The following is a 24,540-nucleotide window of genomic DNA, read 5'->3' as shown; positions in this document are numbered from 1 at the left end:
GAATGACTCCGGGGCACAGTGCCGGAAGTAATCCCTGAGAACCGCCAGGCGTGCCCCAAGCTTTCACCCACCCAAAAAATGGATGTTGTGGAACGAAAGGAAAGATCATAAATTTCACTCTGCACACTACACTGTTGGACTTTTTGAGAGGTTTGGATATTACTTTTTTTTTTTTCAATTTAAAAAACTCTTTACAGCAAAAGGGAATCAGGACCATAGAGAAAGTAAACAAAGTGATAAAGATTTGGCCAAAATGCTGTGAAAAGTGAGAAAGGAAGTGACCACAGCACTAAGCTAATTCGAGCCAGACTGACTGTTCCCATACGTCATTCCCTGTTCCCAGCTGTGGCACCTCCAGAAATCCCCCAGAATTCTCTTGCTGCTTCATTTCCATCATGAGCCAACACAAGGGCGATGAGAGAAGTAGGTACTTCACAGCGTTGTGTGAGGATTCCGTGATTAAAATAGTGCCCAGCCCACTGTGAGAGCTGGATAAATGTAGCTATTGTGATGATGATTACTGTCTACCAGCCCTGAAGGACTGAGCTAATCAGTGGACCCATAAATACCCCATGTCTAAGGGCAGAAGTTCACAGCTAGGAGGGGTTTTCACCAGCACGGAGCAGCTCATTTTGGACAGAGATGCCTGTCGAGGTTGCTCCTGGCTTGGAGATCTGAGGCAACGGGACAGAAAGGCCAGAGGTTCTCCTAGTTAATCAAATTCTATCTAATGTGAGGTGTAAAAAGGCAATCAATTTGAAGGTACCCTTGTTCATCAGCCAGTCCAGGGTGACTCTTGCACAGTATGGGCTTAGTGTGGACTTAGTTTGGAGCAAATATGTTCCGCAGGAAACAGAAGGAGGGAAAGGAGAAGCAAGGGACAAGAGGCAAGGGGGTAGAGATGAAACAGAAAGGAGTATACACAGGGAACAAACCTTCTGATGTGTACCCTCTTGCACTGAAGGGCAGGGTCCCTGAACACAATGCAGTTACCAGCAGGAAAGAAGGAATGAGGGGAGGGAGGGAGGGAGGGAGGGAGGGAGGGAGGTGAGAGGCAGAAAAAGATCAAAATGCTGTCAATAACTGAATTTCTGTCACATCTTCTTTACAACAGGTTCGGGAGAGTTCAACACACACACACACACACACACACACACACACACACACACACACACCCCAAAAAGATGAAAATGTGATTTCCCCATTCAAGGACATAAGGGTCCTTGAGAGCAGTATTTGAAAAAAAAAAAGCACTAATAATAGCAGTCATGTGTTAACTGCTAAGCTCTATGTTTGAGGTACTGTGGGAAGCATTACTTCAACTAATGCTTACCACAATCTATAAACACAAAAACTGTAATCACAGCTCTATTTTACAGATAGAGGCACAGATGGCACAGATATTCCTTAAGTTCCCCAAGAATATGCAGCCATATTTCATACAGTTCAAGCCCTGTTCATCCTAGGATGTCAGAGATCTAAAGTGTAAATTCCTGGAGGATCTGAGTTGGAAGGTCCAGTTCACCTGTGATGAGTGACATTATATGTGCCTGCCCACCACCACTGAAATACTTCAATTCAAAGAAATAGTGACATTCAAATTTAAAGTAATCATAACTAGATCAACAGAACAGACAGTATAATGTCAGAGTAATTTGGCAGCCGTGGTTTTTTTTTTTTAAATCATTTAAGCATTCACCTTACCACTATAAATTCCAAACAGTACAAGCAAAAGACAAACTGACTTGCAAAAGCTCACAAATGTATGAGTAAAGTAACTAAAGTAGGTTCATGATAATATATCAATAGGACAAAAACTTCTTCTGAGTATTGAAGAGAGGTCGACTGAGTTAGAACACGGTCATAAATGGAGACCATCACCTTTAATAAAGAAACAGTCATGTTGAATTTCTAAGGCAGATTATGAGCATTCTAGCTTTCATGTTCATTTCTCAGGCTGTCAAATTTTTCATTAGAAATGAACTGTAATTGTCATTATGAATTGCATTCTAAGGCTTTGATAAACAAAAATAGTTTTAATACCACAGTATGATCTAATCTGTAATTAATGTCACCAATATGCAAATCTTACTTAAAAGTTGAATATTACGAAATTTCATTTTATGAAAATTAAATAAACTTGGATTTTCCCAAGCCCATCTTGGGAAAATGCAGTAATTACAGGATAAATTCTCTACTTCCTTCTTAATAAAATTAGCCAAATTGATAAAATATTATGGATTTTATAATTAGACTAGTATCTGTATCTTAGAGTTTCAAGGCATTCTACACATATACCCAAGAAAGATATGTGCATGTTTTTTGGTTGCGTTTTTTGGGGTTTTATGGTATGTGTGGGGAGTGGGGGAGGAGAGGCAGGGAGGAGTCCTGTTCCTTTTCTTCAAAATGACCTAGGATTAAAAATAACTTCCTTGGAGAAAACTGAACAAGTACTCAGTCATCTTCATGAAAGTCTAACCTGCACCACAGCTATCTGGGAATATCCGAAACCCATCAGTACATAGAAAGTCCTTAGGATATATTTACATATTAAATCCTAGTCCCCTCACTTCCTCGTTGGCTTTGCTTGTTTGTTTGTTTTTGTTGTTTTTGTTTTAATTTTTATTAGTGAAAAACCATGAGGTACACTCGTAGACTTACAAATTTTTGTGCTTGGGTTTCAGTTATACAATGATCGAGTACCCATCCCTGCACCAGTGCCCATTCTCCGCCACCAGTAATCCCAGTATCCCTCCCACCCACAATCCCCCCATCCCACCCTGCCTCTGTGGCAAGGCACTACCTTTTCTTCGCTCTCTTCTTTTGGGTGCTGTGCTTTGCAAAAGAGGAATTGAGTGGCAATCATGTTCGGTCTATAGTCTACTTTCAGCATGCTTCTCCCACCCTGGGTGGATCTTCCCAATACCGTTATTTAGTGCTCCCTTCTCTATATGAGCTGCCTTTACCCCTAGAGTGTGCGGCTAGCCTCCAAGCTATGGAGAAAAACTTCCTGTATTTATCTTGGCTATTCTTGGGTGTTAGACTCCTATTTTGTTACTTTATGTTCCCCAGATGAAAGCAATCTTTCTGTCTGTTCCTCTCTTTCTGACTCACTTCGCTTAGCATGATACTTTCCATGTAGTACCACTTGTATGTAAATTTCATGACTTCATCCTTTCTAACAGCAACATAGTACTCCATTGTGTAGATGTACCAAAGTTTCTTTAACCAGTCATCTGTTCTCGGGCACTCAGGTTTTTTCCAGATTCTAGGTATTGTAAACAGTGCTGCAATGCACAAACAAGTGCAGATGTCACTACAACTATTCTTTTTTGCCTCTCCGGGGTATATTCCCAGGAGTGGTATTGCTGGGTCAAATGGGAGCTCAATTTCTAATTTTTAAAGAATCATCCTCAGCACAATGGAGTACTATGTAGCTCTTAGAAAAGATGAAGTCATGAAATTTACATACAAGTGGTACTACATGGAAAGTATCATGCTAAGTGAAATGAGTCAGAAAGGGAGGGTAGATATAGAAAGATTGCATTCATCTGGGAAACATAAAGTAACAAAATGGTAGACTAACACCCAAGAGTGCCAGAGATTAGTACCAGGAATTTTGCTCCATGGCTTGGAGGCTAGCCACACATGCTAGGGGGAAAGGGAGCTCAGATAGAGAAGGGAGCACCAAATAAAGGGTGTTGGAAGGATCTACCCAGGATAGGAGAAACATGCTGAAAGCAGACTATAGACCAAACAAGATTGCCACTCAATGCCTCTTCTGCAAACCAAAACACCCAAAAAGGAGAGAGATAACAAAAGGGAATGCCCTACCATAGAGGCGGGGGGGGGGGGGGGGGGGGGGGGGGATGGTGGATGGGAGGATACTGGGACCCCTGGTGGTGGAAAATGGGCACTAGTGGAGGGATGGGTACTTGATCATTGTACAATTGAAACCCAAGCACAAAAATTTGTAAGTCTACAACTGTACATCATGGTGTTTCACTAATAAAAAGAAAAAGAAAAAAGAAAAGAAAATTTCAAATTTATTCCTAAAAAATAAATAAATAAAATAAACTGACCTGGATGGGGAAGAAGATGAGCACAGCTTGGGGGACGAAGAGGAAGAGGCAGAGGCTCAGGGCTGCTTTTGTCCCAAGGTCCAAGAGGACGCCTGGGGCATTTGCATAGAGAAAGCCATGTCACGGGTTCAAACACTGGTGGATAAACTGACCTGGGTGGGGAAGAAGACCAACACAGCTTGGGGGACGAAAAGCCCTCTTTGGTTTTTAAAATGCATTGTGATGGTCAGAATTGGAGAGACTGAAAAGCTCGAAAGTAGTAATTCCATTCACAAATCGATTTTTAGAGAAAAGAGATAAATATAAATTGGGCAGCTGTAGTATAACATTGGTTTGTCCTTTCTGCCTTGCCACAGGGAGCTTAAGTTTATTGGGCTGCACCCATTCACAGTGTTCCCAAGGCATTCCAATTCCTCTGTGTTTATCTGTAAACTCTTTCTTTGTGTTCTGCTCCCCCAACTGGCCAATCATCTTGATCTCCTAATCAGGCTCTGTTAACCTGTAAAAATATTGCTTTCCTCTTCTCCTTATATCCTTTGCATGGTCAATTCAGGACAATGTCCTTTTTGTGTAGCCACAGGAAGACAGTTAATGCTATGCTTTTGTAACTTGGGAGTTAATTGACTCCGAGTAATATTCAACCCAGGGCATCTATTTTCTTGACTTAAGCCTCAGTTTCCCTTACTTCCTAGCACCCCAAAAGCAGGCTCCCGACGAGGAACTATATGGACCCAGGGCAAGCTGTGAGCTACCCTGGCATTGAAATGGGACTAGCCAAAGAACCATAATACTTAACTATAAGTTAAGAGCCTGGTCATGGACAAATTCTGTCATGATCCAAAAAGTAACAACTAGATTAGGACCCTGATAGGGTTAGGAAAGATTAATCTGGTCTGAGCACTAGTCTGAGATCTATAGTGAGATGTCCCCAGGGGAGTCACCCTACAAGCTTAATGTATCTCTTACTATGTCCATACAAAATAACTAATATTAAAAAGTAAAATCAAAATGAATGTTTAAATGGCCTTGAGTGGATCTCCTGACTAGGTTTTGAAATGTTGATTGTGCTACCTGACCTAGGTGTGGTTGCTACCCCCAATGCTGGGAGGTTGGGAGAGACTAGAGGAGAGACCAAGACTGCGAGTCAGAGTGCAGAGAGAAAAGCAAGGGAGTCAGGAGACGGGAACGAGTGGCTTAGTGAGACTGGAACAGGCGCGTGGGGAAAATGGAATAAACAGCAAACGATCTCCCACCAGCCTGGTCCTTGTTTCCTCCTTCATCTGCCCGTGGCATCGGCCATCCCAGGGAGCGAAGCAGCACGAGACCACCGAATGCAGGCAGCCAGAGAGAGCCATGGGATTCCTAGTTGTTTGGTGATTACACAGTTGGCATCCTTGGGTGGGCCACAGCAAGGCAAGTGCCCACCTCTCCCACCCCACGTTCCTCTGGATGTTATATGGGGGGGGGGGGGGGGGGTGCCCAGCATACGTTATGGGCGTTAGGACAAGGCAAACCTTTGGGTGACCCTTTGTCCTCCTCCAGAGGGCCTCCAATAAAGACCCGCCACAACAATATAAAGACACACCATCTCCAGGACACACGTGAAAAACCCCACTCCAGCAGCGAATAGGACACTTGATCTGTTTGTTCACATCTCCTGAATGCTGAGTGGAACCAACAGACAAGTTAGGGGGTGGGGATGGGAGGGACACACACAGCAAATGACTAAAGGGTGGAAAGTCTTTAAAAAGAATTTTGTGGTGGTGACCAAACCTTGGCTCCGGAAACGTAGTTCGAAACACAGGGAAAGAAGGGCTGCAGTAGTAAAGCCTGGGGCACTAAGCCCCAGTGCTCATCCCAGTGCTAAAGAAAGCGGCATTGAGAGGAGACAAGTCTACAGAGCTCACAGCTGTACTGAGCCCAGGCATCCGTTCAGCCCCAAGAACCCACGGGCATCTCCCACCCAGAGCCAGGACAGGGCCAGGAGTCACAAGGGGAGTTTGGAGAAACAAATTCTAATCACCTAATGGCAATATCCATTATTTCTCCCACACACCAGCACCAGACCTATGACACAGGAACCTCCTCAAAAAAAAAAAAAATCAAAATAGAACGGTTAGTGGGCGAGGAAGATAATGCACACGGCTGGAATGTGTATCTTAGATGTACTTGACCATAGTCTGACTCACAACACTGCACAGTCCCACAAGTCCTGTTGATGCTGGTGGCCCCTGAGCAATGCCTGGGTAACCCTAATAGCCCCCAATATCTATGGGATGAGAAGAACTGCACCGCTGGACCCAAGGCCTGAACCATTGGTCCCACATAGCAGGGCTGAGTATCTATGAAAGTAGCCTCAGAACCTCTGAGTATGTTTGGGAATCTGCCCAAAAAACAGAAGTGTTAAAAGAAAAAGAAGCTCAATAAATCCTTACTGCAAGGAAAAGAACAGTAGAAAACTGGAAAATGGGATTTATGTTTCTTTCATTTCTAAAGTTTATTGATGAGAATTTGGAGTTCTACATATCTCTACTGTATAGCAAAACATATTTTCTAAAGAGTATAAAGAAGAACCCAGAGCCACAATTCAGTGGTTTAGAATGGCCGACTCAAGCATTCGTTCTTAAATTCAAATCTCTCTACTGCCATATATGCCAAGCAATGTTGTGGTATCTCTACCACTGGAACCTGGAGCCAGGATGTCCATAATTTGTGGCACTCTGAGTGATCTTCTGTCACACCACAGCTAGGTATATACCATAAGAAGGGGGTTCAACTCCCAACAAGCATGAACCCTGGTGAACATCTGTATAAGCCCCTAAAGGAATACAAGAAGTACAGTCTTGGGGCACTGGTGTCGAGTGTGTGAGTATGCAAGCATCAAAACCTGACATGTGACCCCCATCAAGTACCACAGTTAAATGTGCACACACCACAACCTGACTTGTGTGTACAACCTGACTTGTGTGTGATGCCTTCCTCCATCCATCCCTGCAAAATCAACTGCAATGAAGGATAAATGAAACAAGAAATGAATACAAGAATGAATACAAGAATGCAAGATAAGCACTAAATATTAAAACAAGAAAAATTTCAAGAGAAATGTTTACCCTTAGAAAGCTATTTAGCTGTGATCTGTTTCAAAGCCCATTGAAAACATCCTTCATGACTGATGTCTTGTTAATCATGTTAAGTTCATCACTAGACAAAGAACTCAAGGCGTAAAACCTTTACCTGGTTCAAACTCTCTTCTAACTTAAATCATCTCTGGCTTCCTCACACTGAGGTCTGCAGAGCCCTTGCAGACTCTTCATATCTAGAATTTCATTTTTGATTTTTGAGGTTTTAGGGGGTTGGGATTGTTTATTTTGGGGGGTATTTTGTTCACTCCTGGCAGTGTTCAGGGAACCACGTGGTCTCAGGACTGGATCTAGGGGATTTCCACAAGCAAAGCTTGTGCTCTGGCCCTCTAAGCTATCTCCTCAGTCCCAGGATCTAGACTTTTGTATTTTTCCAAGATTATCTTAAATATGAGAAGTAAAGAAAGCATATCCTGGACAATCTGAATGGTAACCCCACAAGCATATTCCCCATCAGGCTCTTTCAGTGTTCACACTTGTACATGTGTACTACCAATATGGTATCCAACGAAAGCCAAGCAACACTAATATCCTAACTAATAATAAACATCTTCACAAGCTCTTCCACTTAGGAAGATTAAGTTCCAAAGGCTATTCAGAATTCCAAAGTGACACTGTGTCCCTTCAAAAATGGCTTTTTCTGCTCTTTTCATTCATGTTATGCAATTTTTTTTACATTTTCTAAGGCTATTTCTATTTATCATTAACAAAATGTTGACTATTTCATCCAAAGTCTCAGGTTAAGGCCTACAAAACAGGAATGTGGAGTCATGGATTTCCTGACAGCGTATTGTTGGGTCCTTGGACTCCTCAGCTAACATTCAACTTCCTCAACCAGTGGAACTGCATTACCGTCTAAGAATCAAGCTGACACAAAAAGGGAAGTCACAGAGCAAAAACAGATCTTTCCATTAGTAAATCTAATAACTATGATTTCATGTTTAGCAAACCACTATCATCAATAACAATTCTGTTCTTAAATTTGAATCTTAGTTATTTCATAACCTTGCTTTGAGTTTTGCTTGTAAATCTAATTTTATTTTATAGTTGTGAAACAACCATAAACATAGTTATGATTATACAAACACACATTAAGTAGCATTAATTTTTATCATTCAAGTCCATGCTGGAGAGTACACAAGAACTGTTTTTCTAAGTTTGAAGTTGTTCCCATTGTAATTTTCATTGTGTAAGTTTCATTTGTACACAAGTTTAAAACTTGAAATGAGTCTAATTTTACAAATAAAAGTAATAACACTCAGAAACCATCAGAACCCTGTTTTGACCATTCAGTCATCACAATCAGTATCTGTATCAATCCAATCTGTATCAGTGTGTATCAATCACCAGACATGCCAGAAAAGAACTGAAAACAGAAAGCCTCTCCTCTACCACATCATGAGGAAAGAACCTGGCCCAATTAAGATTTTGTAGTATAAGAAAGGCATTTAAATATTCACTGTAATATCACAAATGCCCTAAAGTCTACACAAGAATTGTACTACTACTATTACTACTAATGATGACCATAATACAAATCTTATAAATGGCAACTATTTGCATTACATTTACTATAAACCAGTACTATTGTAGGCCCATCACATATTAACTTTCAATCTTCCCAACAGCCCTGTTTCACACATTAGGAAAATGAGGTACAGAGAGAGGAAGCTAATAACCTAGCTCATATTAGCTTATAAAACTAATAAGTGATACAGGTAGGATTCAAGTTCTCAAAGTAATATAACCATAACTCATAAATATTACTCACTATGCCTCTTCTACAAAGCCTGTAAGAAAGGATGGAAGTAGATCTTTTGAAGTATAAAAATCAATGAAGAGTATTTCCAGATAGCTTTCATTAATTATCTAGTAAAGTGAATATTCCAGCACCAAAACAACTTGCTAAAGTTCTTAAATTCTCCTCTAAGTTAATAACGATTATTTGATTTTCTATTTGAAAAAATTACTCCCAATGGTAAGGTATTTTAATGCCACCCTGTTGCTATTGAGAGAAAAGTTACCTTTGTAGATCCTGTTCAAAGAAAGCTCATACTTTGATCCTTAATATCCCATGAAGTAAAAGGTTATGTTTAATCTATATTTTATAGATCTAAAAGTCAAATTAGTTTCTGGGATAAACAAGCAGAGTGTGATGGTAAGCATATTCTTTAGTTTTCATTTCATTCCTAATCTAGACAATACTATGTGCTGAGTTAAAGACAATTACATTAGTGTAATACATAGCAGTTTTTTCTTGTATTATTCTGCAAGCATAAACAAGTTATACACATGTTAATTTACAATCTATATAAAAAGCCAATTTTAAATCCAATTTATAAGGCAATAAATACATAAAGATTTGAGGACAAAGCAATAAAGTTATGCCATAAAGTAGAGTTAATTCAAGACAACAATAATAACAGCATGACAAATTTAGCGTTCTACCAACTGCACAAAGGTGTTTCAGGTAACAGCTGTTCAGAAGCAATTGCTACAAGACAGACTAGATGAGATGCAAAGTTTCTTAGTGTAATAAATGTATGTCAGTTAGCTTGCCTCATAATTAAAGACATGAGTTGTGGAGGGGGGGGAAAAGCAATTAAGTCTTGCTCTAAATCTGAGACAATCATCCCTAGTCCAACCCCTTTCACACACAAAGTGCTCCAGAAATAGTAAATACCATATATAATCATTTTTCCTTAGGTCTATATGCTGTCAAAAGCCACTGATGTAATTTGCTTTTTTCTGTAAGCTATCTTTGAACCAAAATATAAGGAGAAAATTTTTTTGCAGAATCAAAGATTAAACCCAAAGCTTCACACATGCAAGGCGCATACTCTACTGCTGAGTCACATCCCAACTCCCATCCAATAAAAGCTTTATTTTCTCTGATAGAAAGAAAAGAAGACCTAAAAAAAAAATACAGAGCAACTTATTTAAATGACTGGCCAAAAATAAAGTGACTTCTACCTTCTAATAGAAGTTTTACTCTCTGAGTGAGTTAGGGGCAATTTTGATCTAAATAAAACTCAAGTGCCAAAGCTTTCAAACTAATTACACAAGTTTCAGTTCTTGACAGTTTAACTCACTCATTGATGCACTCACTCCCTCATAGGAGTTTCTATCCAAGGTGGTTTCCCAAATCTAGAGTGTTTTTCCCATTAGGACTCACATGGGAGTCTGTGCTCAGTCTCGTTCCCCATCCAAAGTTTTGCTGTAGGAAAACATTCATGAAGGGCTGGAGCGATAGCACAGCGGGTAGGGCGTCTGCCTTGCACACAGCCAACATGGCCGACCCGAGTTCGATTCCTCTGCCCCTCTCGGAGAGCCCGGCAAGCTACCGAGAGTATTCGATATGCCAGACACAGTAACAACAAAGTCTCCAATGGAGACGTTACTGGGCCCGCTCGAGCAAATCGACGATCAAAGGGAGGGCCTTTACTTTTACTTACTTTACCCTTCATTTGGCCATCTTGGCTTCCCTCTTCCCTCTTTCAACAGTTCAACTCTAAAAACCTGAAAGCATCACTTAAGTTGTAGATTCAATGGAGAATTGCATATAAGTGGATCAACATGAAGAGTATCATGCTAAATGAAATGAGTCAGAAAGAGAAAGATAGACATAGAAGGACTGCACTCATTTGTGGAATATAAAGCAACAGAATGGGAGACTAGCACTCTAGGACAGTAGAGATAAGGACCAAGAGGATTGCCTCCACAACTTGGAAGCTGGCCTCACATGCTAGGGGGAAAGGCAGCCCAGATAGAGAAGCGGCCACAAGTAAAGGATGCTTGGAGGGCCCGCTATGGAGGGGAATTGTATGCTGAAAGTAGACTATAGACCGAGCATGGTGGCCACTTAACATCTATTTTGCAAACCACAACACGCAAAAGTAGAGAGAGAGTAAAAGGGAATACTCCTGAGAGGCAGGCATAAAGACCACACAAAAATCATCGTCTCTTCCGCAGCTATGAAAGTAATACAGCAGGTCATGATGTATGAATTGTAAATGTCATTCCAGAGAACAAAACTGTAGTTGTCTTTTGCTTTCCTAATCACAAATCTTTCAAAATAAAATGTTAACACACACAAAAAAAAAAAAATTAAATGATTCTGATGGTCCAACTGAAACGTGTATTTCTGATCTATTAAACCAAACCTCCTACTGTGTTGCTTCTCATTGTTATTCCTGCTGTGTTCGTTTGCTATGGTGCCATAACAAATTACCGGAAACCTGAGGGCCGGAACAACAGAGGGCTGGAGTGATAGCACAGCAGGTAGGGCATTTGCTTTGAACACAGCCAACCCTGGGTTCAATCCCCAGCATCCCATATGGTCCCCCAAGCACCGCCAGGAGTAATTCCTGGGCACAGAGCCAGGAGTAACCCGAGTGTCGCTGGGTGTGACCCAAAAAGCAAATATATGGATGTTGTGTGTGTGTGTGTGTGTGTATGTGTCTGTGTGTATTTATGGAGGGGGGCAGAGAAAGAGAGAGAGGGAGGGAGAGGGGGAGGGAGAGAGAGAGAGAGAGAGAGAGAGAGAGAGAGAGAATAGAGAGAAATTTATGTCCTCATTCTTGAAGACCATGAGAATGAAATAGGTTTCATTGGTCTGAAATTAAGATGTCAGCAAGATTATTCATTCACTCGAAACTTCCACTTAAGATCAACTCTTTGCCCCTTCCAACTCCTGATGCCTACCAGCATTCTTTGGTCTATGGCTGCATCACCAGTCTTGGTCATGCTGTCACTTTGTCTCCTTTTCCACAGACAAATCTCCCTCTGTCTTTCTTTATAATAGCCAAAGGCAACAGGATATGAGAACTTGTCTACAGAACAGACCTTATCAGGGGCAGGAAAGGAGGGTGGAGGAGAAACCATTCGGTTTGCCATGATACGGATGCAACTAGAAGATATCAGATTGAGTGAAGTTGGTCAGAAAGTGACAGAAACAGAATGATCTCTCGTATGGGAGACTTAAAGATACACAGAGAGGTCCCAACAAAGGTCCAAAGGCAACACCATGAGAGATATAATCCACAAAACTGAGTTCGAATGGAGAGAAGAGTTGAAAGGGGGAGCATCAGGAATTATGAGGAAAGGAGGTAGGTGGGTACACTGGTGATTGGCGTGGTGTTGAAATTCTGTACATATGAAACCATAATTAACAGTAGTGTAAGCACAATACCTCAATCAATTACAAAAAAGTTTTAAAATTCGTTGGAGGGAAGAGAACACTGAAGGAGGTGAGGAACAAGAACATTATTTAAATGAAACCCTATAATGTATGGTAAATTACAGTATCTCAAATAAAATTTAAATCAAAAAATAAGTAAATCTTCCTTCAGAGACCTATTTAAGTACACATGTGTTTTCAGTCAATTCTTCATGAATAATCCAGAATGACCTCTGCATTATGGTTTTAAGCCCTATTGTCATGACTGAAATATTTTTTGTAATATAAAATGATATTCATAAGGTTTAAAAGACTAGGGGATAGGGGAAGCAGAAAGGGAAGTATCATTATTCAGTTTACCAAAGCAAATAGGCCAAAGCAAATAGGCGAGGGTCAGAGTAAAAGTACAGCAGGTAAGGCATTTGGACATGGCAGACCCAGATTGGGCCGCTGGCACCCAATATGGCCCCTTGAGTGCAGAGTCGGGACTAAGCACTGAGCACCACCAGGTGGGGCCCAATAACAAAACAAAACAAACAAACAAAAAAAAAGCAAAAAAGCAATTAGGCTAGCATACAATAATCTCATGAAACTTGCTCTGATTTCAGCTCAAATTCTCAATACAATGAAGAATAGTTCTCTGGGTATCAAGCTACTTTATCACTGCACAATCTGCCTATAATCAGCAAATTACTAAATCTACATTCATTAAAGGCATTATTAAGTATTGATAATGGTTCCTGACTGAGAAAACAATGAAGATTAAAACTCCTGATGGCATGGGAGAGAAACACAAGACAATGACAAGAAAGTCCACACTAGATAAGTCAGTTTATCTAGTTTTGGTTTTGCTGGTTTGAACCAGCCTCACAAACTGGCAACTATGCGACCCAGTCAACATTGTAATTTCTGTATCTTGCTAGAGTGATAGCACAGCGGATAGGGCATTTGCCTTGCATGCAGCCGACCTGGCTGACCCTGGTTCAATTCCTCTGCCCCTCTTGGAGAGCCCGGCAAGCTACCGAGAGTATCTCGCCTGCATGGTAAACTACCTATGACGAATTGGATATGCCAAACACAGTAATAACAAGTCTCACGATGGATATGTTACTGGGCACACTCAAGCATATCAATGAACAACGGGAGGACAGTGCTAATTTTCCTAGCAATCAATACTAGTTAATACTAGTTAATTGATTGCTTAACTAGTTTTACTAGTTAATCAATTCTGTCTATCTTATAGCTTTTTGTATGGAAAAAGAAAGGCACCTGCTAGGGACAGGACAGGGCTTCACATAAGCAAGGCAAGTGATTACAATGGTACATCCCCTTGAAAGCCTTCCTATAAGAATTAAAGGAGTTAACATTTATTGAACACTTAAAACCATGCTTGACTGGCTCATGAAGGTCAATTGCTATTATTAACAATGCCAGAATACAGTAGACAGATATTATTGAACAAAATGAAAAATCTCTCAATGCCAAAATTGCGGGCACTAAAATGACATACTTAAATAAAAATCAATAATCTATTCTATGAAAGTCATAAGATTAGTTGCGCAATTTACATTAAAGTCCACAAGAATTTTTACAAGCTACCCCTAACTAAAATGAAGAGCGACTGTCAGCTTGGATCACTGAGTTTACCAGTGAGCATCAAAAAGCTGGTCTGGTCCAGTTCTCAAGAATTCTCCCAATAGCGATCACTCTTCCTCTCCCACGAGCAGCTCAAAATGGCACACGATTTGCGTGAGCCAGAAAAATTCTACAACATCATACAAATCAAGAGATTCAAATCTTCAAGATCAATTAAGTACAGTGGATAAACTGTGCAGGACATTAGCAGGAACCTATTTGAAAAGTCACCAAGAATCTGAAGATTGTCACTCTCCAGAAGCCTGCCATTTGGTCAAAGTAACAGTGGCCCTAGTAGGCATTCCCCGGCCAAAAGTGGGGCTGGATGCAGGGTAAGTGGTTCAAAAAGAGTACTAAGTTTTTTACTAAATCAGCTCAAATTTTCAGAAAATAATTCCAAATTTATTGTCAATTCTCTGGTACTTGAGCATATCCAGGAAGACTAAACCCCCAAGATGCACCGTAGAAGTTACAGGGATTTGGATTCACCCGACATGAATTCTCCCTGCCATGTGGAGATGGTCCTTACTGAAAAATAGCACATTATTCCTAAACCTGAAAAGGACATTACACTAAAGGAAAAGAAGAAGGAAAGAGAAGTAGCCACAAAAACTCACAGCCTGAGAATACACTAGTTATAAAATTAAATACAAATAAAAGTTTTAAGTACAAATAAAAGTTGTATGAACGGGGGTATGGTGCCGCCAGCAGGTCAATCTGTACCTGTGAGGCGAGTGCATCAGCAGCCTGATGGAGCCTTCAGACTTCCAGATACCCCAAAATTGCTGCTGTGCCTTTGGCCAGACCCCAAAACCTTGGGGCATAGTTTACCAAGAAAGTAAGCGGCCAAAAGTTAAGTATGTAGGAAACACACCCACAAACCACCTCCGGCTCAGCTATATAATTGGAGGCATGACCTCTCTGATTCCTGATTGAACTGCTTAATGGCCATGATCCCAGAGACTCAGAAACAAATCTCAAAACCCAGTGGCTTTTCGCAGAAGTGTAACCAGACCCCGCAGTAGGTTACTATCGCCGGGCCACCCCAGGGGGAAAGGGTGCTGTCCCTTTGCCTGCCCCCACTTGGTGGCTGGGTGGCCGCCATCCTCCAGAGACCATTGGACAGTCAGGCTTGGGCACGCAGTGACAAAACATGTTGAGCCTCACAGGATGGGGGTGGAACCGGTCCTATCCTCCCCACCCCAACGAGACCCCAATTCATAGCCCACGAATGCCTCTCTGGCTCCTGATCAAGCTGCTTAACGGCCATGATCCCAGAGACTCAGGAGCAAATCTCGGAACACAGCAGTTTTTGGCAGAAATCCCTCCAGATTTAAGTGTAAAAATTTCGGAATTTCAAAATCACACGGCCACTACTGCAGCCACGGGACATCATATGTTATTCATAACCAGCAATAGAAAACAGATTGTCTACTGTTGCCTTTTCAGCAGTATTGGGGTAAAATCTCAAATAATAATGGTAGGTCTGGTGTCAAAATATTGAATGTGATCAAAGTAGAAAGAGAGTAATGTGGAAATCATCTGCCCCACAGGTAGGAGAGGGTGTGGGATGGGGCTATATTGGGGTTGATGGGGTGGAAAATGGGCACTGGTGAAGGTGCAGGTGTTTCATTGTATGACCAAGACTTAGACCCGAAAGCTTTGTAACTGCTCTCACAGTGATTCAATAAATAAAATTATAAAAAATGGAAAAAAAAAAGTAAGGTGGAGTTCATGCACAATTCAATCAGGTAATCAGTGGTTGAATAAATAGCAGTACTCCTACGTTAAAAAAAAAAAAGTTGTACGAAGTTTAGTCTTTTAAAAAAAAATTGGCCCACATCCTAGAAAGAGACTTCTCCAGAAGCCAAGTGCACCACTCTCACTCAGAATATGATGGCCACCAGGGTGTATTATGTTTCTTAAAAAAGGGAGAGTTAGGTATTAAGTACCAGTGGAGTCAGGGATATGGCTCAATGGCTGATCACATCCCTTATAGGTGTGAGGCTTTGAGTTAGATCCTCAGCACTGCTCCAGAACACCAAGTCCCTTGCACCACCACCACAGGAAGGAAGGAAGGAAGGAAGGAAGGAAGGAAGGAAGGAAGGAAGGAAGGAAACAAACTACAATGTAAGCAACATAAATTATTTTCAGATATTACAGGGGTTCCAAGTTCCTTCTAAGTTATGAAATTTACAAATTATGAAACAAAACGAATTTACATGATTAACCTAAAAGTAGATTGTTTATTTTTTTTTTCCTTTCTACTTTGTTTGCTTGGTTTTTGAGCCACACACATGATGCTTAATGCTTACCCCCACTGTACTCAAAGATCACTCCTGGCAGCTGAAATGCAAGATGAAAGCCCTACCCAATGTACAATCCTTCTGGCCCAACCAAAAGTAGATTGTACAAACAAAAAGAGCAACTGCCTTAATGAAATTTTTCATGTTAAATAGAATCCTTCATTTCCAAGTTAGCACTATTCTGATTGTTTTTCAGTTCTACAAAGAAACATTTAAAAAATACACATCTTGGGACTGGAGAGATAGCACAGCGGGTAGGGCGTTGGCTTTGCACGCAGCCAACCTGGGTTCAATTCCCAGCATCCCATATGGTCCCTTGAGCACCGCCAGGAGTAACTCCTGAGTTCAGAGCCAGGAGTGACCCCTGTGCATCGCCAGGTGTGACCCAAAAAGCAAAAAAACAAAAAAATAAAATAAAAAATACACATCTGATCCTCCTCGCACTCATGAGCAGATACTTGATTTAGCATAATCCATGCTATCCCTCATCGTCAACTTTGCTCTCAATTTCATTCAACTTTCATTTTTATAAGATTTTATTAATGAATCATTGTGAAAGTCAACTATAATTTTATCTTATATTTACAACTTACTATTCATCAAGTTTTTATTCCCTTAATGCATATCTCTTAATTTATAAACTCTTAATGTTTATTGTTCACGGAAGCAGCATGTTGGAATATAAAATCTGACATATAACTAAAAAAATAATTTCCCAGGCCAAGGAGTTTGATAAAGGGCTCCTGTACTTTGCTTTGCATGAAGTAGGTCCAACTTAGATTACAGTACCACAGGAGCAAAACCAGCAAAGCACCTGCCAGAATGGCCCAAAAACAAAAACAAAAAAAAAATATTAAATTTTCAATGTGTGGGACTCACCCAAAACTTGTCAACCCTATTTTTGTTTTTTTTTTTTTTTATTTACACGCACACCAATCATTGCCCATTCTTTTTGCTGTTCTGTTTTTGTTTTTGCTTGGGGGCCACACCTGGCAAAGCTGGGGGGGGAGGGGGAGGAAGGGGGCGGGGTGTCATTGAAAGCAGGGAAGGTGGAATCCAGGTCAGCTGTGTGCCAGTCAAACGCTCTATAAACGCTTCTGTGCTATCATTCAGACCGCATCACTACCCATCCTTACATCAAATAATTAATGCCAACTTTTAAAACTAGAGAAGTGTAAAAATTGCGATACTACAACAAGTTGGGCGTTTGCCTGGCACGCTGTAGATCAGGGTTTAATCCCGGGTACCCCAGATGGTCTCCCCTACCCCCAGGCTGCCAAGAGTAATCCCTGAGAGCTGAGCCAGGAGCAAGCCCTGAGCACTTCTGGGTGTGGACCAAAAACCAAAAAGAATAAAAAAAAATTATAGGAAGCTATTTCGTAACACTTCCCTTGGATGTGAAGAGGAATGAGAAACATGCAGAATAGCAAGCTCCAAACACTCAGACTTCTTTCCAGTCCAAATGAAACATTTCTTAGCAGTGATCTCAGGCCCCGCCAAATTTTAAACCGAGTTTGACTTTGAAAAGTGTATCCATTTTTTTTTTAAGTTTCTCTTCGATTGACATAGTAAACAGGAAAAGAAACCCCAGCAGCTAAAAAAATTCTTTGTCTTGTGACCCTAACAATTCAGGATAGGGAGTAGAAGTTCAATTTAAAAAAAAAAAAAAAAAAAAAAAAAAGCAATAGCCACCTACATGACGTCAACACATTGACATCTGGGCGCACCAAGTCTTAAAACTGGGGGCAACACAAACACAAATTCGGGGTCTTTCCAAGGCTTAAGCCTTCCTAAAATCTATGAAGCGAGTGGCGATCATCTCAAACAAAATTCAGCCCTCCTAAGGGTGGACCCACCCTCTGCTGTCACTCAAGTCCGAGTTAGTTAATAAAAAGGAAAGATCAGGGTGGGGAAGCTGAGCACAGCTGCAGGGCGGGAGGAGCCTCAGCCAGGTTCCAAGCAAAACTTACAAATTTCGGGCGCTTCTCCCCAGGTTCCTCCGGGCCTCCGGGGGGCGGCGGGTACGGGGGGCCCTTCCGGCGCTGCGTCTTGCTCTGCCGGCAGCTGCGGAGCGAGACCGAGGAGGGCTGGGGGACCCCGGCAGAGGCGCCCGGGGTGGCGGGGTGCAGCCGCGGCCGGTGCCGATCCATCGTCGCCGCTCCCCGGAGCAGAAAGAAGGGTCTTGCTCTGCAGCTCACACGCGGGGTGCTCCGAGATGCCGCCGTGGACGCCCCTTCCCGGTTCCGCTCACCGGTCTCGGCCCAACCGCTGCGACCAGGGAAGGAGCCAGCACATCCGAAAACTCCCGCCACCGCCGAGCGCTCGGAAGCCGCCAATCCGGAGCCGCCTGGGAATCGGACACACCCAGGAGCCGCCTCTTCCGGTCAGGGCAGAAATGTGATTGGCTGTGCCGTCCGCCCTTTTCTCCGCCCCACCTTCCCGCGGTGCAGACCGCTCCCCTTTAAGGGCGCAATCCGGAGCTCTCTTGCAGAAACGCGGGGATGCGAGTCACCTAGATGCGAGTCACCTGGCGGGGTGTTTTGGAGTTTGGTTAACTCATTCCCTGCCAGCGTGGAAGGCTGGAGAATCCACTCTGCTCCATCAGTTGAACAGGGGCTGGAATGTGAATTCACTGGCTTATCCTCTGCCTGCCTCTGGAGCCCAGCGTGCACAGTGCACTTGGAGAAGTACTTTTAGGATCCTATCCTAGCTGCCTTCTCCCCAGCTCATGGATGTTCGACCACTGTGTGACTGAAACTCAAACATGAAAGCTTTGTAACTGTATCTCACGGTGATTCCATAAAAAAATTAAATTTAAAAATAAATTTAGGATCTATTCTTCAAAAGGGTTTGGAGGCTGGAGAGTATTATTGCAGTCACCTGCAATTCCCAGGGAATGTTTTCCCTAGATAGAACCACTGAGCTCCCCTGCTGGAGTAGCAGAGAGGTCCACCCAAACTAGACCTTGGTTTTACCTTTAAGGGACTCACAGTTTAGTGGGGTTTGCACTCCTTTAGACAAATTGGTGTAAAAGTCATAGCATAACAGGTGTTTATACAAATAGCAAAGTAGTATAAATGTTATCACATAGCACTTACATTTAAAGTTAGCTGAGAACCAGGAATTTTGCTCCATGACTTGGAGGCCAGCCACACGTGCTAGGGGAAAAGGAAGCTCAGATAGAGAAGGGATCACCAAATAAAGGGTGTTGAGAGGGTCCTCCCAGGATGGGAGAAGGATGCTGAAAGTAGACTATAGACCAAACATGATTGCCACTTAATACCTCTCTTGCAAACCACAGAACCCAAAAGGAGAGAGAGAGAGAACAAAAGGGAATGACCTGCCACAGAGGCAGGGTGGGATGGGGGAATGGGGGGTGGGAGGGATGCTGGGACCCATGGTGGTGGAGGATGGGCGCTGGTGGAGGGATGGGTACTTGATCATTGTATAACAGAAATCCAAGCACAAAAATTTGTAAGTCTATAACTGTACCTCGTGGTGTTTAATTAAAAAATAAATAAATAAATAAATAAAATAAAAATACTTTTTTCCAGAAAAAAATAAATAAAGTTAGCTGAGAGAGTGGGGTGGGGGTGGTGGGAGTGATTGTGAGGACATTGGTGGTGGAAAATGCATGCTGTTGGAAGTATGGGTGTTTGATCATTGTATGACTGAAACTCAATCATGAAAGCTTTGTAACTATCATAGTGATTCAATAAAAAAAAATAACGTTAGCTGAGAATAAGGGAGGGAGATAATTTGCAGAAGAGGATCTGAAAAGGAAAGTTGCAGGGGAAGAAAGTATTTCATTGGGTGGAAAAATAACATAGCAGGATGTTCTTGGAAGGGATATGGCAAAGAGCGATCAAGAACACAGAGATGAAAAACTTCAAAACACATGTGACGCAGGGCCTTGGCCTAGGGCCATGCAAGAGTTTTTTGTGTGTTCCCAGGGTCAAGCTACAAAGATCCAGCAGTTTTTGTATACCTTAGTGTGGCAGCCCTTTAAAAATCATCTTTTGGGAACAATCACTGAGCATATGCTCTGCATGCAGGAGGCAGGGGTGGCATCTCCATACACCAAATTGTTTCTCCAGCCCCACCAGGTGCTACAAATGAGCAACATGCAGAACTAAACCAGAACAGGAAATAGCTCTAAGAAGTGTGGAAAGCTTTGCTCAGAAATAGTTCTGAGAGAGTTTATGCTCAGCCATTTTTTTTTAATGCTTACTTACTTGCTTTCCCTATACCAGACAGAAGTTTATCTTCAAACAGCAGTAATCTTTCAGAGGCAGAATACTGGACAATAGAAAGATCAGGAGACCTGCAAATGCTTTCTCAAACCCTGAAGACTATTAGCCCCAGATGCAAATTTCATTCCAGTTATTTGGGGTAAGGGCATACTGGAGGTGTCTGATTTTTTTCCTTTTTTTTTTTTTTGGTTTCTTCATCTGCAAAAAGGGAGGTGATAATAATACCTATCAAGTGGGTGTTTGTCAGGCTTCAATGACAAGGCTTGTACAAAGCTTTCAGAAATGTCTATCAAAGCCTCTTGCGCCAAAGACATGCAGTGAAGTTTATTTCTCATAGGAGTGAGACATGTATTATAAGATCTAGGAGATTTATTAGTAAGAGAGCGTTAGAAAGCTTTTGACAGACTTGGACTTTGGCTGGATGATTTGGAGACGGCCCCTCAGGAACAGAGTGGGGAGGGTTTCTCTGGATTTGGGGGGATAGTGAACTGTAAGGAACTGAAAATAAGGGATGAGGAGATAGTATAATAAGGCACCAATCAGGTTCAATTCCTGGCATCACAGCATACCAGGAGCATTGCTGAGTGTGGTTCTGGAGGGCACCCTGAGGACTAGTGGGGTGATCTGATGTCTCCCTACAATACAGAGTCTGAGCAGCATGGCATCTTAAGCCCTTGCATTGAACCAATGGCCTGTTTGTCCAAAAATCGCCATGTTTTCTGAGTACTGTTTAGAAGAATCAAATAAAGAAAAGAAGAGTCAGAAAAACTCAATAATTGAGCATCTTCAAGATTATTAGAATAGTGGGGCTGGAGCAATAGCACAGCGGGTAGGGCGTTTGCCTTGCACGCAGGCCGACCCAGGTTCGATTCCCAGCATCCCATATGGTCCCCCGAGCACCGCCAGGAGTGATTCCTGAGTGCATGAGCCAGAAGTAATCCCTGTGCAATGCCGGGTGTGACCCAAAAGCAAAAGCAAAAAAAAAAAAAAAACAAGATTATTAAAATAGTAACCAACTAGAGTGAAGTTAAAATTTCTAACTAGCCAAGCAGCAGTCATTCAGAGTGCTCAAGAGAGACAAATGTTAGTGTTTAATGATTTGAACACTGACTTTGTGACCTGTGCTTTTTGAAAGATCAAAAGTGGCAGGGGGAGGAGTAGGACAGGGTGGGGGCGGGGGAGTATACTGTGAACATTGGTGTAGGAAAATGTACACTGGTGGAGGGATGGATGTTTGATCATTGAATGACTGAAACTAAAACACGAAAGTTTTGTAAATGTCAGCAGAGCCTGGCAAGCTACCCGTGATGTATTCAGTATGCCAAACACAGTAACAATAAGTCTCACTATGGAGACGTTACTGGGCCCGCTCAAGCAAATCGATGAACAACAGGAGGACGGTGACTGTGACTTTGTAAATGTAGCTCAAGGTGATTCAATTAAAAAAAAAAAGAAGGAAAGAAAGCAAAAAAATAAATTCAGAAACAGAAAAAAACATTCTTTAAAAGTTTTAAAGGTTGTTATGATACAGACTTTTTAAAGAAATTTTGAAAATTGAGAAAATACCTATAAACTACTACCTCCTGTTCAATTCCTGGTATATATTGGTACATTTCCTCCCTTTTTCTTCATAAGCATATTTTTGCAAATGTGCAATTATAGGAGTATCCCACCTGCACAGAAGAGCCTGGAAAGTTCCCCTGATGTATTCAATATGCCAAAAATAGTAACAACAAGTCTCACAATGGAGACGTTACTGGTGCCCACTCAAGAAAATCAATGAACAACGGGAGGACAGTGTTACAGTGCTATAGTGAGTGCAATTATAGTGCATACATAAGTGTATCCTGCTTTTTTTAGTATTATATAAAAAGATGTACCTTTTAAGTATTTAATTAATTAATAAAGATTAAAAGTGATCTGGAGTTGTCTCTCATCCTCACAGTCACATGATGACCTTATATGAAATACTGGTGTTCTGTGATTCTATTTGTAATCACCAGGAGAGCAACCTGGCCTAACTATGAATATCGGGTTAGCTTCAAACTCCTGGCTAACATCTGCCTCTGAGTGGAGAACCAGTTCCTTAATGTCAAGGGCAGTTTTTTTTTCCCCCTCATGTCCTTCACACTAAGAAGGTCCTAAGTATTAATTAATGGGTACTCCTGTAATCAGTTTTCAAGCTCTACACAGAACATATGAAAATTTCTTCAGAAATTCTTTGTGACTGCAATACAATAGTGAAAATAATATCTTCGTATGTTTTACATATTTGAAGTTTTTTATTTTGTTATATTTAGTTATTGAATCACTGTGGGAAAAGTTACAAAGCTTTCAGGTTTAAGTCTCGGTCAAACAATGGTCAAACACCTTTCCCTTCACCAGTACTCATTTTTCACCACCAACAACCCCAATATACCATCCTCCTGTCCCTCCCAATGCCTGTGAGGCAGATGATTTCTACTTAACTCTCTATCTATTTTGTTTATATTCATTATTTCGACAAAAGATGCGCCATTATTGTTTAGAGTTTCCACCCAACAATCAGAACTTCTGAAAAAGCATTGTGAAATGATTTGTTTTCTATAGCTGGTTATGAGAACCATATGATGTTGCGCGGCCACTATTGTGGCCGTGTGATTTCGATTTCTGATATTTTACTAATTAAGTCTGGAGGGATTTCTGCCAAGAGTCAGACAATTACGAGATTTGTTTCTGTGCCTATGAAGCCATGGCCGTGCCGGAGAGCTGCTCATGGGGGGCAACTTGTGACCTCAGTAGGGTGTGAAGTACAAGCTGGTACCACGCCCTCTTCCCATGAGGCTGCAGTTGCCCCCTCACCGCCAGTTCATACCTGGCTTTCCAAATGAGCTCTGAGGTGGAGGCCAACTTGCTGCGGGGTGGGGCGAGAGGAGGGAAGGGCAGAAGGGAGCGAAACCATTTCCCTCCCAGAGAGGCACGGTGCCAGTGCCGTAGTTTAACACATAGTCCATTCACTTTTCTGCAGCAAGCTGCCAGGTTCTGCACTGAGTCTTTGTGCCTCGAGAGCATGGCCATGCAAGAGAGCCACTCATGGGGGGCAACTCGTGACCTCGGTAAGGAGTGAAGGACAAGTTAAAGTATTTTTATATGTGTGACTACTATTTGAACTTCACAATAACATGCATTTACCCTCATTCTGATTCCCCAGTAAGATGTAGCTGATACCCCCCAATGAGCCAACAATTTTGGAATTTCTACCTTGTGTAGGGTTGGTGTACAGGACTGGGACAAACCTGAAGGAGAGAAAAGGCAGGCCTGGATAAACCTGGAGTCTACAGTTATGTTTCTTTTCCTTACAATTTCTGTTTGATCTCGACATCCAATTACTAATCCAATCTTTTGAGGGTACACTCTTTGGGACGGGGGTAGATATTTTTGAACCAGCCACTCAGTGAAGCTCAGTGACTATTCCTAATACCACTCCTGGTGGTGCTCAGGGAACCATATCTGATGCCCAGCATTCTGTGGATTAACTGTATGCAAGTCTTTAGTTCCGTACTATCTCTCTGACACCCTGAAGTTTCACCCTAATCTAAGAATGAGATAGATCATCCCCTGTATTTTATAAGTCTTCAATATGTAATTTTACTCTGACCAGAATAGAAAACATTAAAAAGGTCAATGTTGCTAAGTTGGTTTTTTTTTTAATTTTATTGAATCACTGTGAGATAGTTAGAAGCTTTCATATTTGGGTTACAATCACACAATGATCAAACACCCATCCCTCCACGAGTGCACATTCCCCACCACCAATGTCCCCAGTATACCCGCCCTTCCCCACCCTCCCCCTGCCTCCATAGCAGACCCATACTCTCTCTCTACTTTTGGGCATTATTTGCAATACTGGACAACACTGAAAGGTTATCATGTTTGGTCCTTTCTCTACTCTCTGCACATATCTCC

The 24,540-nt window shown here is 41.9% G+C and overlaps 1 protein-coding gene across 4 annotated transcripts in view; it reads right to left on the bottom strand.

Moving 5' to 3' along the window:
- The window catches only part of DIAPH3 (diaphanous related formin 3), a 553,005-nt gene extending 534,513 nt beyond the window's left edge, over positions 1-18,492 (bottom strand). For all 4 annotated transcript variants that reach the window (XM_056109828.1, XM_056109829.1, XM_056109830.1 and 1 more), the window contains exon 1: positions 18,313-18,492. In XM_056109828.1, the coding sequence (XP_055965803.1) occupies positions 18,313-18,492 (180 nt within the window). The remainder of the gene's footprint in view (positions 1-18,312) is intronic.
- Positions 18,493-24,540: the final 6,048 nt, after the last annotated feature.

This window comes from Sorex fumeus, unplaced genomic scaffold (assembly GCF_029834395.1).
Source record: "Sorex fumeus unplaced genomic scaffold, SorFum_2.1 ptg000008l, whole genome shotgun sequence".
Classification (NCBI taxonomy): Eukaryota; Metazoa; Chordata; class Mammalia; order Eulipotyphla; family Soricidae; genus Sorex; species Sorex fumeus.
Note: the sequence above shows the minus strand (reverse complement) of the source record. Positions and strands in the feature narration are given on the sequence as shown.